Consider the following 19,857-nt stretch of genomic DNA (forward strand, 5'->3'; position numbering starts at 1 on the left):
ACAAGGTCAGCAGATCAAAGCCACCAGCCACTCCTTGAGAGAAAGAGGAAGCTGTCTGCTCCTGTAAAGATTTAGAGTCCTTCCTCTCAGTTTAAGAGGGCTGTCCTAAGGACAGGGCTGGCTCTTAAAGGCACAAGAGGACATTTCAAAAAACAAAAAAGATTTACAGTGTTGGAAACCCACAAGGGGCAGGTCTACCCTGTTCCATAGGGATCCTGTGAGTCACATTTGACTGGGTGGCAGTGAAATTCTTTGAGATATAGACAGAGGTATATATGTGTATCTGGATAGATATGTGTATGTGTGTATTCAAATGCATATATATTCATAGAGAGAAAGATTTGGTGGAATTGACTCATGATTGTGCAGGCAATCAGATCTAAAATGTTTTATGTTGGATGCTAAGCTGAAAACTCCAGCAGTCTCATCTATTTACTGTCTTGAAAGAGCATCCTTCTTCCCCAGAAATTGTCTGCTTTGCTCTTAAGACCTCTGTGTGGTTGGATGAGCATGGAAATAGCCTCAAAGTAACATCTTGGCGAGCATTTGACTCAGCAACTAGATGCTATAGCCTAGCCAGGTCAGCGCAGTAATCCATCACAGCTCCTCCTCTGATGATCAGTCCATTGGTGTGTTTGTGGTTTTGTGAACTCAGTGCCATTCTAGACATGCCCCTCACCCCCTCCAAGAGTCTACAGTCTAGTTAGGGAAGCAAGATGAATATCCATGAAGCTGTGAGAAGAAATATGCGAATGACACATGAGTGAGTAGTAAACGGGTAATAAAGACCTACTTGTGTGGGAAAATGCAGTGAGGCATTCTCCAGTGCCAGACCAGGGAGGACAGGTCGGAACAAAATGCCCAGGGATGATAGAGACTTGGTGTATGCTAGATAACACCCATGCTTATGCCAGTGTCAGACATTACTAATCGATCACAGTGTTCATCCTTGCTGATGTCAGATATGACTTCAGATCGATCCTCCACACTGACTTCCTGGGTTGCCACCTCCTGGTCAGAGTTGACATGGGAGAGCAAGTGCTTTCTCCCCTTTTTTAATTAGCCCTTTTGTTTTAGAACAGAAAACAGGCCCAAAACTAGATGATACCCAAGACTGCAGGAGCCAAGAATAGAACTCAGGTCTTTAGAATTCCATTTCAGTGTTTTCTACCTGCACTAAGAAACTACAGTTCAAAGAAGGAAGGCATTGGTGGGTTAGTGTCACTTAGGTCTAGTTCAAGGAGAAGTTGGCTTGAAGAAGAGCAATTCAGAATCCAGAACAATCTCTTCTGAGTTTCTAATTCTCTAATTTACAATGGTGAGAAGCCTACCTCTTTAAGGCAGCATGGCTGCTGAAATCTGAACCTGTTATGATTTTTCTTGTTTCTTCCCTTCCACCCTCTCCGAGGTCTTAGCCACGAGTATATAGCTCTTGAAGTTGCTTTCTAGAATTGGAGCAAAGATCTCCATCAAGGTGGGGAGGAGACAGGAGTTAAACAAGTGAAACAAATGGCACAACCCACAGAGAGAAACTTCTAGATAGCAAAGCGGAGCAAGCAGAACAGGTCTGGGGCTGCAGAGAAGAAACCAGCCCACAACAAAGACTCCGCCCCATCCCCCTCAGGCCCCTGTTTCTTAGGGAGCATGGTGTTTGGTTGATTCTGACTAGACGTCTTCTGCATGTGTTGAAGCGCTTAAAACGGGGTGTGGGGGTGTCACAAATAACCTGACAAGAGCAGAGTCTGGTTCATGATTCTCTTCAGTTCAGTTCTTTCATGACCACTGCCAAACATCAACATGATGAGAAAGATATGTTAGTGAAAAAAGGGCTGAGGGCTGAGGGACTTGATACAGTAAGAAATCAGGATTTTCTTCTAGAAACCCCAATGCTGGTTGAATGTAAGGGTTTTGTTAGGCCTTTTCTATTTGTTGTAGTTCGTCTCTCATTCCTGCCCCCCACTCCCACCCCCATCAATCCACCATTCATCCCCAAACCAAGATGGAACCAGGAGGCAGCAGACCACCAGATTAGAGTTTAACCTAGGCAACAAAGATAGTATCTGAACTTGGATACAATGAATAGAACTAAGATCTTTCTAAAAAGGGCTTTGAATCCTTCAAGCATTTTGCAAGAAAGCTCAGATCTTGGCATGTTATCATACGATCTTCAGTTGGGGGATGAATAAGGAGGACCGCAAAAGCCTTGATGCGTTTCAAATACGGTGTTGGCAAGGAATATTGAAAATACCATGGATGCCGAAAGAACCAACAAATCTCTCCTGGAAGAAACACAGCCAGGTTGCTCTGGAAAAGCAAGGATGGCGAGACTTTGACTCATGTACTTGCACATGCTGTCAGGGGAGACCAGTCCATGGGAAAAGACGCCATGCTTGGTAAAGTATAAGGCTGGTGAAGAAGAAGATCCTCAAAAAGATGGATTGACCCAGTGGCTACAACAACAGGATCAAACATAACAATGATGGTGAAGATGGCTCATGACTGGACAATATTTCGTTCTGTGCTACATCGGGTCACTCTGAAAAGGTGTAATGTTGCTGGAACCAATGTCCTTGAGGTGTCATTGTGGAACTGTTAGTGGTTGGGTGGTTGGTGAAGCCTGAAGAGACTTACAGACTTCCTCTTGATGGAAATGCTGAGAATCTTCCCCAGTCTGCTCCCAGTCACTCAACTGCACCCAGCTCTCAACTCTGGCCACCAAGCCTGAGGCGATGTGGAAGGCCGTACCTCTTAGCAAGAGCCTTGAGGAATAGAGGGCTGCCTGCACAATTGCTAGAGAGTGAGGAGTCCTGTCTCTGCCTTGAGGTCAGGTGCATTGCCTTGGTGGAAAGGCGGCTGTCATTGAATCATGGCAACCAAAGCCTGGGTTACCATTCACTCACTGCAGTGTTGCTTTGGAGCACAGAGGGAGACCTGATTCCTAGACTTCATTCTCAAAGCCTCTGAGCAACATGCCAAGCTGTAGGTCAGCAGTTCCCTTTGGGAACCTTTCCACCCACCCCGACTGTGCCCTTCAAGATGACTAGGATTTTTCAACATGAAACAGCTGTACAGAACTTCGAGGTTCACTCTCCCTCAGGCTTCCAGTCTTCTGAGATGACCCTCAGAGAGCAGAGGAATCAAGGGCCACACTTGTTAATAAGGAGCCCTGGTAGTGCAACCGTTAAGCACAGCTGCTAATGGTTAGTGGTGTGGACCCACCTAGCAACTCTAGAGGAGAAAGCCCAGGCGATCTGTTCTGTAAAGCGTACAGCCTCAGAAACACGGAGTGTGTGTATTGGAAGTGGGGGGGATTCTACTCTACCACATGGGCTCTCTATGAGTCCAACATCGATCCCCTGGACTCTTCCAGCAACAGCAATGCTCATTAACAACACACTCTGCCTTCCCGGGTCAGCAGCAAGCATACCGGTCCACCAAGATGTCATCTCAAGAATGCTTAGCCATTTATGAAGACATTCCTCAGATGTGTATTGAGCATCTACCATGCACCAAGCTCTGCACCACAGTCTAAAAGTTACCATGACCAAAAAAAAGACAAGAAAAATCAATCAAAGAGTTCATAAGACATGACCTACCAGCAAGACAGTATGATAAACTAATAGGAGAGACACAGAAGCACAATGATCAAGTTATGTGAATGCTTCACCTGGCTCTTTGGGCAAGGAGTAGATGTCTCTACACAGGTGTCATCCTGTGTTCTGCTGAACTGGAAATGGAGACTTCTCGGACCTGAAATCAGACCCCAAGGTACACTAGGGACATTGGGCTGTTCACTGACAGGTCAGCAATTCGAACCCATTACCCTCACTCGGTGTGCAGAAAGATGAGGCTGCCCACTCTAGTAAAGATCTGTAGTCTTGGGAACTGTATCGAGCAGTTGGACTTTGTCTTACAGGGTCGTTCTGAGTTGGGACTGACTCCGGGGCAGTGGCTTAAGTTTTAAATGGCAGTCTGAACCCAGTGCTGGGTCTGTGGTAGAGACCTGGGTTAGATTCCCAGCCAGGGTGCCTCATGAGGAGCCACACCTTGTCTTTCAGTGGAGGCTCATCGGTTGCCATGATGCTGAATGCATTTTCGTGCCACTTCCAGACAAGGACAGGGCAGCATGGCAACTAAGTCCCAATTTCCACCAATAAAAACCTGATGGATCCCAAACAGTCCAATTTGTAACAGATCATGGGGATGGTGAGGATGGGGAAGCATTCTGTCCCTTTATAAACAGTTGCCTTGAGTTGACTTACAACAATCAGAGACATCGGTGAGGGGCTTCATAGAGTTGGCATGGTGGGTCCCACCAAGAGCATCCCTTGAGGCTTGTAGACTGGCGTTTGGATTCAACCCTGCCTATTTGGCTTTTTTTACCAGTTGAGGTAGCCATTCCATGCGTTTGTGCTTTGTGTCTGTGAGTCTGTGCTCGTTAAATGCATGCTTCCAGCCTCATGCCCCGCCTCCTCCTCTCCGTCACTGGCCAGCACCCCTAAACTAGAGTCATTGGTGTCATTGGTGCTCTGGTCCTTCTTCCCTTTGCCTCCCACTTCCAGTTGCCCACTTTGGGGGGTCAGACTAACAGTAGGGGGCTGTGCTCTAAAGCAGTGGTTCTCAACCTTCCTCATGCCGCGACCCTTTAATACAGTTCCTCATAGTGTGGTGACCCCCCCCAACCATAAAATTATTTTCATTGCTACTTCATAACTATAATTTTGCTACCATTATGAATCAGGCAACCACTGTGAAAAGGTTATTGGACCCCCAAAAGGGTCTTGACCCACAGGTTGAGAACCGCTGCTCTAAGGCAAAGTTTCCTTGTGGTGATTTGGGACACCCACTACTACCTTATGACAGCATTGTTATTCAATCTAAATGGTCAAGTTGAATTCAGTCAGACAGAACGTCTGTGGCGATGCTGTTTGCACTGTGAAGTAATGGTTTCAATTGGTGGTATTTATCGAGTGCCAACTAAATGTCTAAGTACCTTACATGCATTGATCCGTATTAACCTTCCCACCACCTCTTTGAGCTGGGCACTGCTATCCTTCCATGTCTCACAGGCTAGGAATCACGAATCTCAAAGAGGTTAAGTAACTTGCCTAGTCTCCCACCTAGCAAGTGTGGAATCTAGAACGTAAACACCATAGCCTGGTTCCGAAGCCCACACTCCTAAACAAGCTGCTATTACTGTCCTTGCCTCAACCCGAGAGAAGCCTCTCTGTTCTCTGCCAGCATAACAGGCTGCCCCTCCATGGGAGCATTTATGGAGCCATGTCCCAACCAGATTCAAAGAAATGTCAAGGTCTTTTGCCTGAGACAGCCTGCCTTGGACTCTCACTATCCTCACCCCTGCTGGCCCATGCACTGTCTTACTTACAAAGGAAGAAGTACGTTATTGACCCTGGCAGCCCAAGTTCAATGTATGGGAGTCAATGTCCCAGAAGATGTGTCATGTCCATTTCCCCCCTTTCTCCATGACAGGAGGCAAGGACACCATACTGTTCAATGAGCCTACTCTTCCGACTCTCCAGAGGGCCAGATCCCCACTGCCGAGACTCACTGAGCAGCCCACTGAGAGCACAGAGGACCCCCAGAGCGGTAAGGACACCTCCCCTTCTCCTCCTTTGCTTACCCTGCTCCCCGCACTCTCTCTGAGTCGACATTGACTCAACAGCAGTGGGTGGTTTGGGTGTGGTGCCTGACACATAAGCAGACCCCTCCCTCTCCCTTACTGCAGCTTTGGTAGCATCCTTGTGTCCCCTCAGGGTTCCTTTTCTGGATGCCACAAGTAGGCCTGGCTGTGTGGTTCCAGCAAAAGGATCCCGGTCCCTTGCTGTGGGCATGGGATGTAAGGGCTAAGAGTAAGGGCTCATGAGTTGAACAACGGTTGGGATTCTAATCCCCTGTCTCTTTGACTGTAACAACATGGGCTTAAGCTTCAGCGTCCTTAATGGCAACAACGCGAAATGGCGGTGCTGATTTCAGTGAGAGTCTCACACATTGCCAGTTATGTGGTACATACATGTTCTGTGACTCAGAGCTTCTCCACTGGCAGGCACACCGTTTCTGGACACCGGGCGTTTTGAAGGGGACTCAAACTGCCACTTCCGGTGCCAGACGAGCCCAAAGATGGGGTAGCCAGATTATCTCTCATGCGGTAGTCTGGTTTCCCCAAGACCGCCACCCTTCTCGCTGTCTAAGTTCTGCTTGGCTTCTTCCTCCATCTTCAGTGTGGTAGTCAGCTTCTAAGATGGCACCTGGTGACCCTCACTTCCTGGCATCCAGGCCCTGGTGTGGTCCTTTCCCACATTGTATCACGGTTAGTCTGTGTGACTGATGGATGTGACATCAATAAAGGCGCATGCCTTTCAAGGCCGGATCATACCAGGCCTTCTGCTTCTCTCTCATGGGTCCTTCATTCGGGAGGAAGCCGGCTCCACGGCACGATGATGCTCCGGCAGCCCTGCATGTTCTCCTTGTGCCACGGAGCCGAGGCCTTCGGCTATCAGCCACGTGGCTGGATGCTCTTGGAAACATATTGTTTATTCTCTTGGGAACATGTCCAGGTCTTCTCCAGTTTCTTTCATTCAGGGTCATGCCTTCAACCGTCTCGATCCAAATACTCTCAAAATCTTGTTCCTCACCAGGTTCCTGGAGCCTGCTAAACCTAGCTTTCCCGTGAGCATCTTAATTTTCGCATGACCAGCCACTCTTGTTTTCTCCCTATTATGTCACCCTCCTGAGAGTCCTCTACTGCTCTAAACTTCCTTTCCCCATCTGCATCTGCTCTCCCGCGAAACTCTGTCTTTGGAACGTTCTCTCACTTCCATGGGCCAACACCACCGGCTTCGTTCAGGCCTTCTGCACCTTGTTGGTTGGACTCCACTCTGATTTGTTAGCCCTCCCAGGCTCCCCGTGCTTGATTCTGTCTTCTCCTGTGGGTGCAGATTATAGAACATGTTTGAAAACAGATGGAGATTATAGAACATGTTTCCTAGCCTGTCAGAATCATATTTCTGTCTATCCCAAATCTCCGGTGCCTTCCAATGATCTTCCACTCCGAGTCTCAACTCTTCAGGCTGGTGCAGCCTTCTGATCTGCCTTCATCAAATCAGACTAACTAAGTGGATCGATCAGATATTATTGCTTAGTGACTCGCTGCTCTAACAGGAACCTTCCAGCAACAGCTCTGTGTTACTTACCACCAGTCTTGGGCCAGATGCTTGGTCGGCTGATCTTCTGTATTGCCATCTAGTCGATGCTGACTCTTGGTGACCTTCTGTACAACAGAATGAAACCCTGCGCAGTCCTGCGCCATCCGCACCATTGCTCTGTGTGAGCCCATTGTGGCAGCCACTGTGCCGGTCCATCTCCTTAGGGCCTTGCTCTTTTTCGCTGACCTTCCACTTGACCAAGCCTGATGTCCTTTTCCAGGGACTGATATCTTCTACGAATATCTGCAAAATACATGAGATGAAGCCTTGCCATCCTGTAAGGAGCATTCTGGCTGTACTTCTTGTAAGACATGTAGATCTGTTTGTCCTTCTTGAAGTCCATAGTAGTTTCGATATTCTTTGCCAACACCATAATTCTAATACGTCAGCTTTTCGGTGGCATTCCTGATTCGTTGTCACTTTTCACACGCATATGAGATGACTGAAAGTTCTATGACGTGAGCCAAGCACATCGTAGTCTTCAACACTTACAGGAGGCTTGAGCGGCAGGTTTGCCCTTTGATATCTTGACTGTTCCTTCTATGAACATTGCTTGTGGATCCAAGTTAAATGAAATCCTGGACAACTTCAGTCTTTTCTCCATTTATCATAATGTTCACTATTGCCCTAGCTACGAAGGTTTGTTTGTGGGTTTGTTTTACGCCGTTAGGTATTGTTAGGTACCTTCTCGTTAGCTCCTGTAGTACAACAGACTGAAGCACCACCCAGTCCTGCAACATCCTCAGAATTTTTTTTTATTACTTAAGCCTATTGTTTCAGCCATTGTGTCAGTCTGCTAAGCGGAGCAGGGCTCAGCAAGGCTTATTCTTGCATCTGCACAGCTGGAAAGATTCAACAATGGATCAATGGAGAGTAGAGCCCAAGATCATCTCTCTGTGATGACCCTATTGCAGTTTGAGGGAGGATTACTCCCAGGTGGACTCGACAGATCAGTCCTGTGGGAACAGATGAATAGAGCTCCTCTCCTGGGCATCTTTGCAAAGAATCGTCAGGAGTCCCATTGAAGTCCCTTATTATAGTGCATGGAGTCATAAGAATAGAAACTATAATATAGCTGGGATGGCAACAGAAAGGATTCCAAACTCCTGGGGAGGAGTTCCTGGAGCCAACCCCTGATTCCATGGGGGTTCCCCTCTGGCCAGAAAGCAGGCTGGGTCTTGCCAGCGAACAAACAGCGTCTTTTCCAGACTGGCCCGTGCGCTTTGGAACGTGTCTCTTATTGGTGGTCATTTCATGCCGACATCCCGAGTTCACATGGCGAGCTGAAGTCTTTTGTGTACCAGCCCATCCTGAGCTGAGGGTCGAGCCTGGCCCTGTTTTACTGAAATGGAGCACGGGCCTGACTTGATTGTCACAGGGGTGGCGTCAGTAATGGCCTGATTTAAAATGATAGCTTCCAGAGTTCCATCATTAGCTCCCATTGTTCCAGCCCTGTCCTTAGCCAGTGCTGGGTGGTAATGAGGAGACATTTATGTAGCGGCTGTCAGCGGCTGGGATGGCTTCCTCACCATTGCGTCTCCGATTAATTCCAGTGGAAAGCTTCTCACTCTCAGTAGGACAAAGCTCATCAGAGACCAGCAAACACAGGAAGACAAACATCCGGGGGTCAGTGGCAGCGGGTGAGGGGAGGAGACTCATTTTTAGGGAACTCATAATCTTTTCCACGGAGAACTGCTGCTTCTTCATCATTGGGAGGGAACATTTTCCCCCTGCTGGGTTGTGTCCTAATGCATTTGTGCCAATCAATCTCCCCACCATTATTGATATTAGTATGCATGTTGTGATTAATAATAAGTATTCATGATAATAATGATGTTTGCTAAAACAGCAGAGAATAATTATGATCATTCATAATAACAGTTTCCTACTCTTGGCTCATCCAGAAATCTCTTCTGGAAATGGCAGGCCTGTGTGTCTGTTCCCAGAGGCACATAGAACTCCCACAGCTCCCGAGCTCCCTCGACTGTGCCATCCCGGGGTAGGGAAAAGGTTGTCCCCACATTAAGTAACCAGAAGCCCTAGGTAGAGCTCCGCAGTGGCAGCATTTTCAGCTCTTCGCCTCTTGATAATGACTTGAGTGGACATTCTTGCATATCCCTTGAACTTAAAAGAAAGGGAAAGGAAAGAATTGATACAGGCAGCTGATCACACACAATCAAATCCCGTAGCCTGACCCCAATGTCCTGAAGTTTCGGGACTCCAGGTTGCCATAAGTAATAATAATTTCTGTTGGACTTTTCCAAAAGGCTATGCCACTTAGTACTTCTGCTATCGACCACCACTCCTTCCCTGGACTTGCTCCCTCGTGTCTCAGGGTTCCAACGTTCGCTGCGATAACCCCCAAGAGCCACAATCTGTCGAGAAAAAGCTCACGGGCTTGCGGAGCTGCCAAGGCTCAAATCCACAGTCCAGGTATCTATCTAGAGAATCCTCCGCATTCACACCACATTAGGCTATTGACTCACAAGGCCGCAGGAGCTGGTGAATCAGGTCAGCCGATAGACTGCTGGCCCAAGTCCCAAGACCCGGAAGTCGGTGGAAGCAAGCCAAACCCAGGATCCAGAGGAGAACGTGAACTTTTTCAGAGCTGCTCAGCCAAGGTCAGGAAGAGGACTCGAGTCCTGTGTCCGTGGAGACCCAGCACTAATTGGCTTCTGCACATGTTCAGTCAGGAAGTTAAGGAATTAAAATATACCCCGCCTTAATCCCGCCTTGGAATTATCATATAACAGGTCACTCCTTCCAAAATGGGACCATGACTACAGATACAGAGGCTAGAATTTACAGTACCTCGCAAAGTGGAGGACCTTGGCTAAGAAGGGCCATCTCACGTAATGAACTACACCGCATAGTCGGACAGAAGTGTGGGAAAGATCTGTCTTGGAAGACGTAGCGTCTTGTGTGCTTTAGACATGTGATCAGGAGGGACCATTCCCGGGAGAAGGACAGCATGCTCAGACAAGTAGGTCCGCTAAATGGCGGAAGACGTCTAAGTGAGAGAATCCCCAGTGGTTGCCACAGTGGGCCAATGCCTGGCAGTGACTGTCAGCATGCCACAGACCCAGGGAGTGCTTTCCAGGGGTCACTGTGGATTGGAGCAAACTTGATGGCACACAACAGTGGCGAAGGCCCTAGCATTATAGCTCCTCTGACACAGCAGGGCAATCAGAATCGCCATCCCCCTGAAGCTGATTTCGACGCAGTGCTGGTTAGACATACCTTCCCTTCCCGTACTTTTTGCTGATTCTGATACCTGCAGTCCCTGCCTTCCTACACGTGTCTGCTGGGTTTGATAATGTTTTTGCACAATGACTGTACAGAGCTTATGGACCATCGTCATGATTATACATCTCTCTATAGTGAGATACCTATCACATGGATACATGTGAAGACTTCAAAAAAATTGTGGAAAATTCCAGTACCTTTTCATTCCACTTTTCGGCAGCCTTTTTGAAGCCGTGTGTGTGTGTGTGTGTGTGTGTGTGTGTGTGCACAGTGTGTGTCACACACACACACACACACACACACACAGGTCTACTCCTCACTTATCAGCTGTCTTGATATCTAACAGTTTGCATTTACAGCAGCAGTACAATGTCTACCCTCTGCCTGTGTAGCTCATTCACCAGGGCCCCTCCCTGCATGGAGCTGGCTCCTGGCTGCTCAGGCTCCCAGCTGAGGCAGCCAGAGCCTCTGGCCGGTCCTCTCCCCACTGCTGGGGTCTCCACTGTGACTCTCTCTGTGAAAAGGACCACAGGGGTGGGCTTTGAAAGGTCTGTTAGTAGCCAGATGGGTCCAGGAGGGTCCCCTCCAGGGCCCTGGAGCAGGCTGGGTACTGGAGGTAATGAAGGGTCTGGGGGCTTCAGCAGAAACCAGCGACCCCTCCCTCCCCGGCAGCCCTAGAGGCTCAGTTCCTCTGCCCTCTTCTGAGCAACTGTTGGCCCCCAGGCTCTCAGTCCTGCACATGAAGCCGTCCAAGAGCAGCGCCTCAGTTCCGTGTGAACCTCCTGACCTGTAGGTGGCTGGCGCTGGAGAGGGGGGGGCTGCAGAGGACACGGCCTGGGTAGACGCTCCCGCTGACTGTCCTGACCTCCTGCCCACGTCCTTGTGCTGCCAACTGTGCCTCGTGTCCAGCCCCGTGGCAGCCCTGAGGACAGGGCCTTGGCATGTAGAACAGGCAGTGCCAGGGCGCAGCAGTTCCTGAGGCCCAGCTACAGGACTGCTTCCGGCCTTCCTCCTCACCTGACGCTGACTTTGCAAAACCAGCGGGCGGGCCGTTGGGACCTGACCCCATTGATGAGTGAGGAGTGGCTGTGTGTGTAGACACGGTCACTCACACGCCAACGCCAACGTGGAGATGCTTATAATAAAGGACATTAAAAGCCATGTGAAAATAACAATAGCCTATTCCTTTGTAACAGTCACGTGTTACAGAAATCTTACACTGCATTTTTGGTAGCTCAGACCTTGTGATGAATTGAAGTCTACTTAGATTTGTGTGTTCACAATCACAATAATTGATGGTATAAAGAAATTCTCGGAAGTTGCTGTAACGTGGGTAAACAAGCACCACATAACCGTTGGGGCTCACGATGGATCAGAAGTGGTGTCCAGCGGCTTTCTAGATACTTTGCTATCCCTTGTTGTGACAGTCACATGCAGCTGAACCTGGGGGGGACAGAGATCTGAGATAGATTCAGTGCCCACAGCAACCCCAGCCCTGGCTGGTGAGGTCTGCCTTGGAAAAGCAGGATAGTGGGCAGAGGCAAGGACCACTTCTGAGGACAGATGAACCCCCAAAACTGTTGCCCTGAGATAATCTTGAAACCAAACCCAAACCACCCCCAGAGGCTTTCCTTCAATCAAACAATAGTTTCGGTTGACCAGGAAAGGCTGTCTGTCCTGAGCACCACGATCTATTGATGGAAGGGGTCACATTGAGAACGGCAACTCGGGAGACCACATAGGAGCCTTAGGGGCAGTGAGTTCATGTAGAAGGAGTGCGCATCCCCGCCAGTGCTGCGTTTCATCATACCTTGTACTCGGTTCAGTGGAGCCATGCAAACAGCATCTCACGATTGTGGGTCCTTGGAGAAGGACTCCGGTCCCTGGAGAAAGGACATCGTGCCTGGTAGAGGGGCAGCAGGCAAAAAGGAAGGCCCTGAAGGAGATGGATTGGCACAGCGGCTGCCACAGTGGGCTCAAGCGTAGGAACAGTTGTGAGGATGGCCCAGGACCAGGCAGTGTTTTGTTCTGTTGTACACGGGGTCCCAACAGTCATAGTTACGAGCCATCATATGGATTTTAAAATAAGTTTGCTGTCCACCTGTAGCTCTTTTTCCGTGAATGGTCTATTTTCATTCAACGCTTTAAAAGTACCTTAGAAAATCGTGGTGCATTCAAATGAACTAATAATAGGCTATCCCCAATACCAAGGCCACATCTCACAAATATACCATGCCAAGGAAAAGAAGACAGACACGGATGCTTCTGTCTGCACAAGTTCGAACCCCAACACCGCTGTGGGGTAGTGCTTCGCCGAGGCCAGGGAGAAGTGCCCGGCCATAGGGGGCGAGTCGCCTGTGGATAGTGGGCGATGCTTTATGCCCGTGCTGGCTGCTGAGCTGTGTCCTCACCTGCGATGTGCTTCTTTCTGTACATGCTGTTGTGGGTATGAGATGCCCTTGAATCAATTCCAACCTCCCTGTGACAGGACAGAGTAGAACTGCCCCTATAGGATTGAATTCAAAGGCAATAGAGTTTAGGGAAGCCAATGATCCTTTCATTAAAAGGAAAAACATTAGGAAAAGAAATGGACTTCTAAACTATAATCTTGCATGCGCCACACATGGAGTGGAACACGGTGAACCAATCAAATGTGACCCCTGCTCTCATGAACAGGCGCTTAGTCAGTTACCTGGTTCACTGCTAACCAAAAGATTGGTGGTTCAAACCCACCAGTCGCTCCCTGAGAGAAAAATGAGGCTTTCTCTTCCTGTAAAGATTTACAGCTTCAGAGGGGACAGATTTACAGCCTTGGAAGCCCACAGCAGGCAGTTCCCGTCTGTCCTGTAGGGTCCCCATGAGTCGGAACAGACCCCATGGCAGGGAGCTCTCAGGAACGGGCCTCAAGGATCCCAAGCCCAAGTTCATCGCCAGCGAGTCGACTTTACTCATAGAGTCCCTACAGGGCAGGGTAGAACTGGAACGGTGTGTTTCCGAGACTAACGCCTTTCTTCCTCCAAGTAGCCGATAGATCCAAACGCTGGCCTTGTCCTTTGCAGCCCAACTCGTAACCACTCTGCCACCAGGGCTCCTGCTGCTGGGATATGTCTACAAAATGAGCAGTGCAATGCCCAGCTCAGACATGCTGGGGGAGTGCTCGCTAATGCCGCTCTGTCGACCAAGGGGAGAGACTGTCCCCTGCCTGGAAAGACAGCAAGGCGCCTAGGAGGGTTAGTTGGTGCTGCTTGCTGCCAGTGAATTGGTATCAAGCCCGTATCCAGCAGAACAAAAGGCTGCCCTGCGCTATCCAGTCTGTGTGATTGTCGTCCACTCAAGGGTACTGCTGTGCCCACTGTATAGTTTAAGTCCCTGGCAACCTAGGAGGCTCAACCTCCAGCACTGTATCAGACACGATCCCTAAGGTTTTCATTGGCTGGCGTTTGGAAGGGGATTGCCAGGCCTTTCTGCCTGGTCTCTCTTCAACCGGAAGTACTGCTGAAACGTGCGGACCATGAGTGAGCCTGCTGGTATTTGGAATACTAGTGGCAGAGCGTGCCTGGCAAAACAGCGACATACACACCACCACTGTAGGGCAAACTGATGGGCGGGTGTCGGTGAGGAGTTTAGGGAAAAGGATCTATCTTTTCTTTTGAAATGGAGGCTGCATAGAACACCTGCCTCAAAGCCTGGGTGCTGATGGAGAGTGGAGGGGTCGCGGGGAGGCCTCTCCCAATTGGCCCCCCAGCTTCCCACCTGGAGAGGTCAGAACCCGTGTGCACAGAGCCCAGAGGCCCTCCTTGTACTGGCAAAGCCTTCGTCCACAGTTTAAGTAAGTATGTAAGGGGTGTGAGAAGTGCCTTAGGTACCGGAGCAAAGATAACCAGGTGGAAGGCATGAATGAGAAGCCCCGCCCAAAGGCATCTTTAATCTCTCCTCATAACGAAGGACAGGCCAGCCACCAGCTTTCTCCTCTCACTTAGCCCTGTGTGCCCTGGGCTCCTGTACCCGCAGCCTGGGGAGACCCTGGGCAGGGGACGGGGCGGAGATGGGTTTTCTGGTTTCCAAGGAGGCCCTGTGACAATGAGTGGCGGGGAGCTGGGAAGGGAGGGCACAGGCCAGCTGACTTCCTGCCAGAGGTTTGACCATCCCACTCTGTTTTCAGGTGAGCTTCGGAAGGGGCGAGATGAAAGGTGTGCCTCCGCCGAGGTGTTGACAGCGCCGGAGGATGCGGGGAGGCTGGCTGTCAACTGCCCAGCAGATCAGAACCCCCACACATGCTTTCATCCTTCATTAGCCCCGCTACCTTCCGAGGAGGAAGCAGCAGTCAGCAGGCCTGGAAGGGAAATAATTAAGCGGACAAAGGAACAGGCAGCTGCAGAACCGGAAGGGGACACAAGAGAAAGGCCCAAGAAGGAGCAGCTCACCAAGATGGGGCCATCCCTGCTGGGCCTGGCCCCCCAGCAGTGGGAGGCCCCCAACTCCTCCTTGGAGCCCAGCAATCCCCCACCCGAAGACGACAGGGGACCCCAGAGGGCGGAAGCCCAAGGAGCGCCGTGAATACAGGGAGAGAAAGGGACTGGGCACGAAGACATGGTGATGGTACTGGGACAGCAGTCAATGAAGTGTCAGAAGGGCACGCTGAAGTCCCCTGCACACACGTCTCCCCACCCCGTGCGTGGCACACTGGCTGCACTGGAGGGGCCAGGCAGGACCTTCTGGCTTATGAGATGTGGAGCTGTGAGCGTGGTGAGGTCCGGGGTCGTGCGGCCATCTAACTGGTCCCCGCACCCGCCTGGTTTGGTCAGCGTTTGTCGGCTTCGAGAGGAGATGTTTTCCTTTCAGTGCTTGGTGTTGTATTCAATCCGAAGGATGGGTAGAGCTTCAAACAGGTGCAGGTTTTTAAATTGGGTCCATCCTCGTCACAGCTGGAGAGAGGTGTAATTGGGCATCATGCACCAGTGGACCCTCTGGGACCTCTTGGCCTGGGAGGGAGGGCAGGGAGTGGGGGTTGGCCTTCGGCATACAACTCCGTTGGTTGCAGCCCAAAGCCTAATGAGGCTCCTGGCCACCTGCGAGGGAGGATGCCTTGATCCGGAGCATCTGGGGAGGGAGCCAGGAACTGGTGGCTGGTGTTCGGTGCCTCCTTTCCTTTCCAATAGGAGATGAGACTTGGGGTGGGGGGATGCTCACTGCCCCTGATGCCACCCACAACAGAATGAACTGCTGCCGGGCCCTGTGTCATCCAATGTCGCCCACAGTGTATGCAGTGGGTGGCCATGAGAGGCGCAACCTGGGAACGCTGGTTCTTGATTTTCAGCCCGGACGTTATGACCCGTTGGGGTTTGGAAAGATACCACTGTTGAGGGCCAATCCAGGGTTCCCAGACCACCTGAAGCCTGAGACCCCGCTGCCAGCAGCACACTGGTCTGGCTGCCACCTCCGTGCCGGCTGCCGGGATGTTCGAGACAGGATTTGAGGTCCTGGCTGAGAGAGGACAGAGGTAGAAAGGCACAAACACTGACAGCAGGCAAAGGGGAGCAGCGGGGCCTTGGTTGGCACCCTCGGCTGCGAGCTTGGTGATTTCAGTCCACGCAGGTACCCCAGAACACAGGCCTGGGGAATCCCCTTCTGAAAAAGGAATCCCTGACAACCCACGATGCAGAGTTCTCCTGCAACATCAGTCAAACACGCGTTAACAACAATGGAGCCAAGGACGTGGCCTAAGGGTGGGCAGGGAGGGAGCAACCAACCCCATACGGTCCTTGGCCTTGGGATTAAAAATTAGCTTTGCTAGGAAGCACCAGGCAGGAGTCCTTGGGGTGCAGTGGTTACATGTGGGACTGCTAACCAGATGGTCGGCTGTTCAAAATCACTAGGCACTCCCTGGGAGGAAAATGAGGCACTCTACTCCTGTACAGATTTACTGTCTCAGAGACCCAGCGGGCAGTTCTACTCTGTCTTACCAGGTCACCTGGTGTCGGAATCAACTCGATGGTGGTGAGTCTGAGTTCTGAGTTTGAGGAAGTGCTTAGAGACTCCTGGTGGCCCAGTGGTAAGGCACTGGGCCGCTAAACAGAAGGTTGGTGATTCAAACCCCACCAGCTGTTTGTCGGGGGAAAGCTTTAGAGGAAGATGAGGCTGGCTGCCCCTGTAAAGATGTCCAGTCTTAGAAACCCTACAAAGCATAGCTGTGGGGACACTATGAGTCAGAATCTGTTCCATGTCGGAGCATTTGGGTTGGTGTTTTGAGTCAGAAGGAGTCCACATTGGGCTGCTCACCACGAGGTCCATAGTTCAATTATGAGCCACTTCCACTGGAGCAAGAGGAGGCTTTTACTCTCATGTGGGAGCTCTGGTGGGTGGCGGTTACACATAGAGCGGCTAACTGCCAGGCCAGAGGTTCAACTGAGGGAGAAAGATGGGGCTTTCTCCTCCCGGACAGAGTGCGCGTCTTTCAGACTCAGAGGCAGCTCCGTCTTGTCTGCAGGGCCGCTGTGGGTGGGCATCCACTCGGTGGCAGGGAGTTTGGGTTTGGGTTTAGGTTCCCACTCCCGGCAGGACTTACAGTCTCCCTCTGCGTTGAGTGGACTTGATGGCCGTGGCTTTGCTTTGGCCTCAGGCAGCATCTGGCTTTACAGAAAGTTGAGCTGGGTTCAGTTCATCTCCCCAGAAGGTCCCATATGAGATCCAAAGTGCTGACTGCCCCAAGAAGAGAATCACTCCTGGGAGACCCTCCTGCAGGGAAGAGTGGGGCTCCCCAGGTGGCTGGGGTGGAAGTGCAGCCTAAGCATAGAAGGCCTCGTCCCTGGGTGGTGATAGGAACTCAACTACCAGCTGAAAGGTCAGCAGTTCAACCCCCCCTCCCCTCCCCCCAGGTGCCTGGGGAGGAAGCCCTGGCTACCTGCTTCTAAAAGGTGGCACAGTCCAGAAGACCCCAGGGAGCAGTCCTGCCCCGCACAGGGCAGGTCACCACCAGTCAGAAGCGAGTAGACAAAATCTGGAAATAGGACGTATACACCAGAGTCTTGGCCCCAGGTGTGAGACCCACCCATGGGTGCCCAGGCCACCCTGACACCTCCCTGTGCGATTTCCTCTCCTGGTGTCTCTCTGCAAGCAGCATGGGGAGGAGACGCTCCCCTGCTGTCTCCCCTTGGAGGTGGCAGCCTGCAGACCAGAGTCCTGCTCCCTGGCCAGATGTACCTGGAGTGGGGTGGGGGTGGGGGGCTGTCAGTGTCGCTGCTTTCTCCTCACTCACCAGAGATCACCCCATCAAGCAAGTGGGGCACTTGCCGGAGAGTCACTGCTTCTCCTGGTGGACTGGGCAGGCCCTCTGTCCCACACCCCACCACCCCATTCACATGCCTCCCCAGTGCTCCAGCCTCCCCCCTCCAGCTGACCTGTGCCCTATCTGTCTGGGAGGGTTCAGGATCCCAGAGCCACTGGAGGCCAACGCAGCCAACTTTAACACAGAATAATCCACCCCACCGCCTCCCCCAGCAGGGCTCTGGCATGCCCACACAGTCAGCCAGTGGCTCCTTCGTCTCAGGACCCATCCATCAGCCAGTGCCTTCTGGCAGGGATTCTACTTGGTAGGGATAAAGCAGGCGGGCAAGCAAGCTGGCAGAGCGATGTCTGGGGAGGTGGGGTGGGGGGGCGACCTGAACTCCTGTGATATCAGACAGAAGTGGGGCCCGCAGTTGCCCCTGGCCTGTGCGTAGCCATGACCATTCCCCGAAGGTACACATGACCCGGTCCCAGCTCTGCATCCCGACCTACAGATTAAAGAACACTTCCTCCATTCCCTAAGCACGTCGGTGGTCTTTGACAGTGCCATTCCGCCCTGCGGGAGTCACGAGTAGAGGCCCTACTGCAGAAAACGGTGCCTGTGGCAATTCTTCACTCGCTGCAAGATCTCTGGCAGCTGGGTCATGGCCAGTGGAGACTGACCAGCGAGGCCAGGGCGCAGGCCATACCTGCCCTACCTCCTTAAGGAGGCTTACGCTCTAGGGAGGGGGGTTCTACTGCATCACTAGCTCTTCAGAGGTAAGGCTGTTTCGGGGCCGGTTCACTGGAGAGAGACCCCAGCATTGTGGGGACCCCTCCTCCTTCTCTGCCCGGTCTGGCCTCACAATGGCCAGATGGTTGCAACAGCACCAGGGGTCCCCTGTTCTCATCACTCCATCCAAAGGCTTAAGGATGTTTCTCTCCCTTGCTCTCTCTTTATCTAAATGTGTCTGTCCCTGTGGACGCGCGCGCTCGTGTGCGTGTGTGCGTGTGTGTGTGTGTGTGTGTGTGTGTGTTAAGGGAAAGAAACTTGGTTCCCATCACCTTTTGTTTTCACCATCATCTCGATCTACACATGCCTACAGCTAAAGCGGTCTCTGGCGAGGAGAATAGAAATACGGTGGTAGGCTCACCCAGAGTCACCCTCCAGGTGGGGGCCACGGCACCACTACAAGGCTTGTACACGAGTCCGGAACAGAGGTCAATCCTGACTAGATGCTGACTCCGTTATCTCTGAAACCCACACGTCTCCCTCCCCTTAAACATCAGAACACTGTGTTGATGTGTTTGGATTTGGGCTCCGAGGTGGTGATGTTTGTTAATAAAAAATGCCATGTCATCGCTTCTCCGTGGCTCCCATATGGTCTTTCCTGTCTTGGAGCCAGCATGTCCCTACCTGCACGTGCTTACCCATCCAGGTGTGTCTGTCCTTACGTTTCCAGCTCGGTTGCCAGCAGAAGAGCCTGGATCAATGGAAGCGCGTTGACAGGCCCTTCACTGAGAGCTTGTGTGAACATTCTGCATTATTGCCGTGGCTCTGTCCCTGAGAGCCCTTGGTCGGTGCATTTGTCCTAGGAGTGTTTGCTGTCCTGGTCATTACGGCCCATGGAAATGGATTGTGTTTTGTAAGCCAGGTGTTTCTCCCTAGCTCCTTTGTTCCCCAAGCACCTCTGCCCACCTTCCCCTTCCCCACCTGCCCCTCTACTCTACACCTTAAACATTTATCCACCCCTCCAAGGTTTCGCTACCTAGGAGGCACACAGCTGGATGCCTGCTGGACCCTCCTCCAGGATGCCAATCGCATACAAGTTAAATTAATTTTCCCATCAGTCCGATCTCTGTGCCCTCTACCACAGACACCTCCCCCACCACAGATCCAACATGGTTTTTTAAAAAAAAGACAAATGAGGCTCCAGTATCAGGCGTTGACACGTTAGAGTGAACTGCTCAAAATAAGCCCAGAAAAACAAGCTCACTGCCATCCAGTTGATGCTGACCTCATGAGACAGGGTAGAACTTGTCCTTGAATTTCTGTTTAAGACAGGGTAGAACTTGTCCCTGTGAATTTCTGCGACTCTAGGTCTTCACCGGGGTAGAAAGCCTC

General features: G+C 51.3%; 1 protein-coding gene and 1 non-coding gene across 2 annotated transcripts in view; both read left to right on the forward strand.

Moving 5' to 3' along the window:
* Nucleotides 1-16,362, forward strand: part of CCDC149 (coiled-coil domain containing 149) — a 110,840-nt gene extending 94,478 nt beyond the window's left edge. Inside the window, exons 13-14 of the mRNA XM_030888571.2 lie at nucleotides 5,491-5,607; nucleotides 14,632-16,362. Coding sequence (XP_030744431.2) covers nucleotides 5,491-5,607; nucleotides 14,632-15,026 — 512 coding nt within the window. The 3' untranslated portion in view covers nucleotides 15,027-16,362. The remainder of the gene's footprint in view (nucleotides 1-5,490; nucleotides 5,608-14,631) is intronic.
* Nucleotides 52-145, forward strand: LOC115873419. Its single transcript, XR_004048416.1, has one exon. It is a non-coding gene; the product is annotated as a small Cajal body-specific RNA 11 (non-coding RNA).
* Nucleotides 16,363-19,857: the final 3,495 nt, after the last annotated feature.

This window comes from Echinops telfairi, unplaced genomic scaffold, assembly GCF_000313985.2.
Source record: "Echinops telfairi isolate 266 unplaced genomic scaffold, ASM31398v2 ScPeMD7_7468;HRSCAF=8506_0, whole genome shotgun sequence".
In the NCBI taxonomy this organism is placed as follows: Eukaryota; Metazoa; Chordata; class Mammalia; order Afrosoricida; family Tenrecidae; genus Echinops; species Echinops telfairi.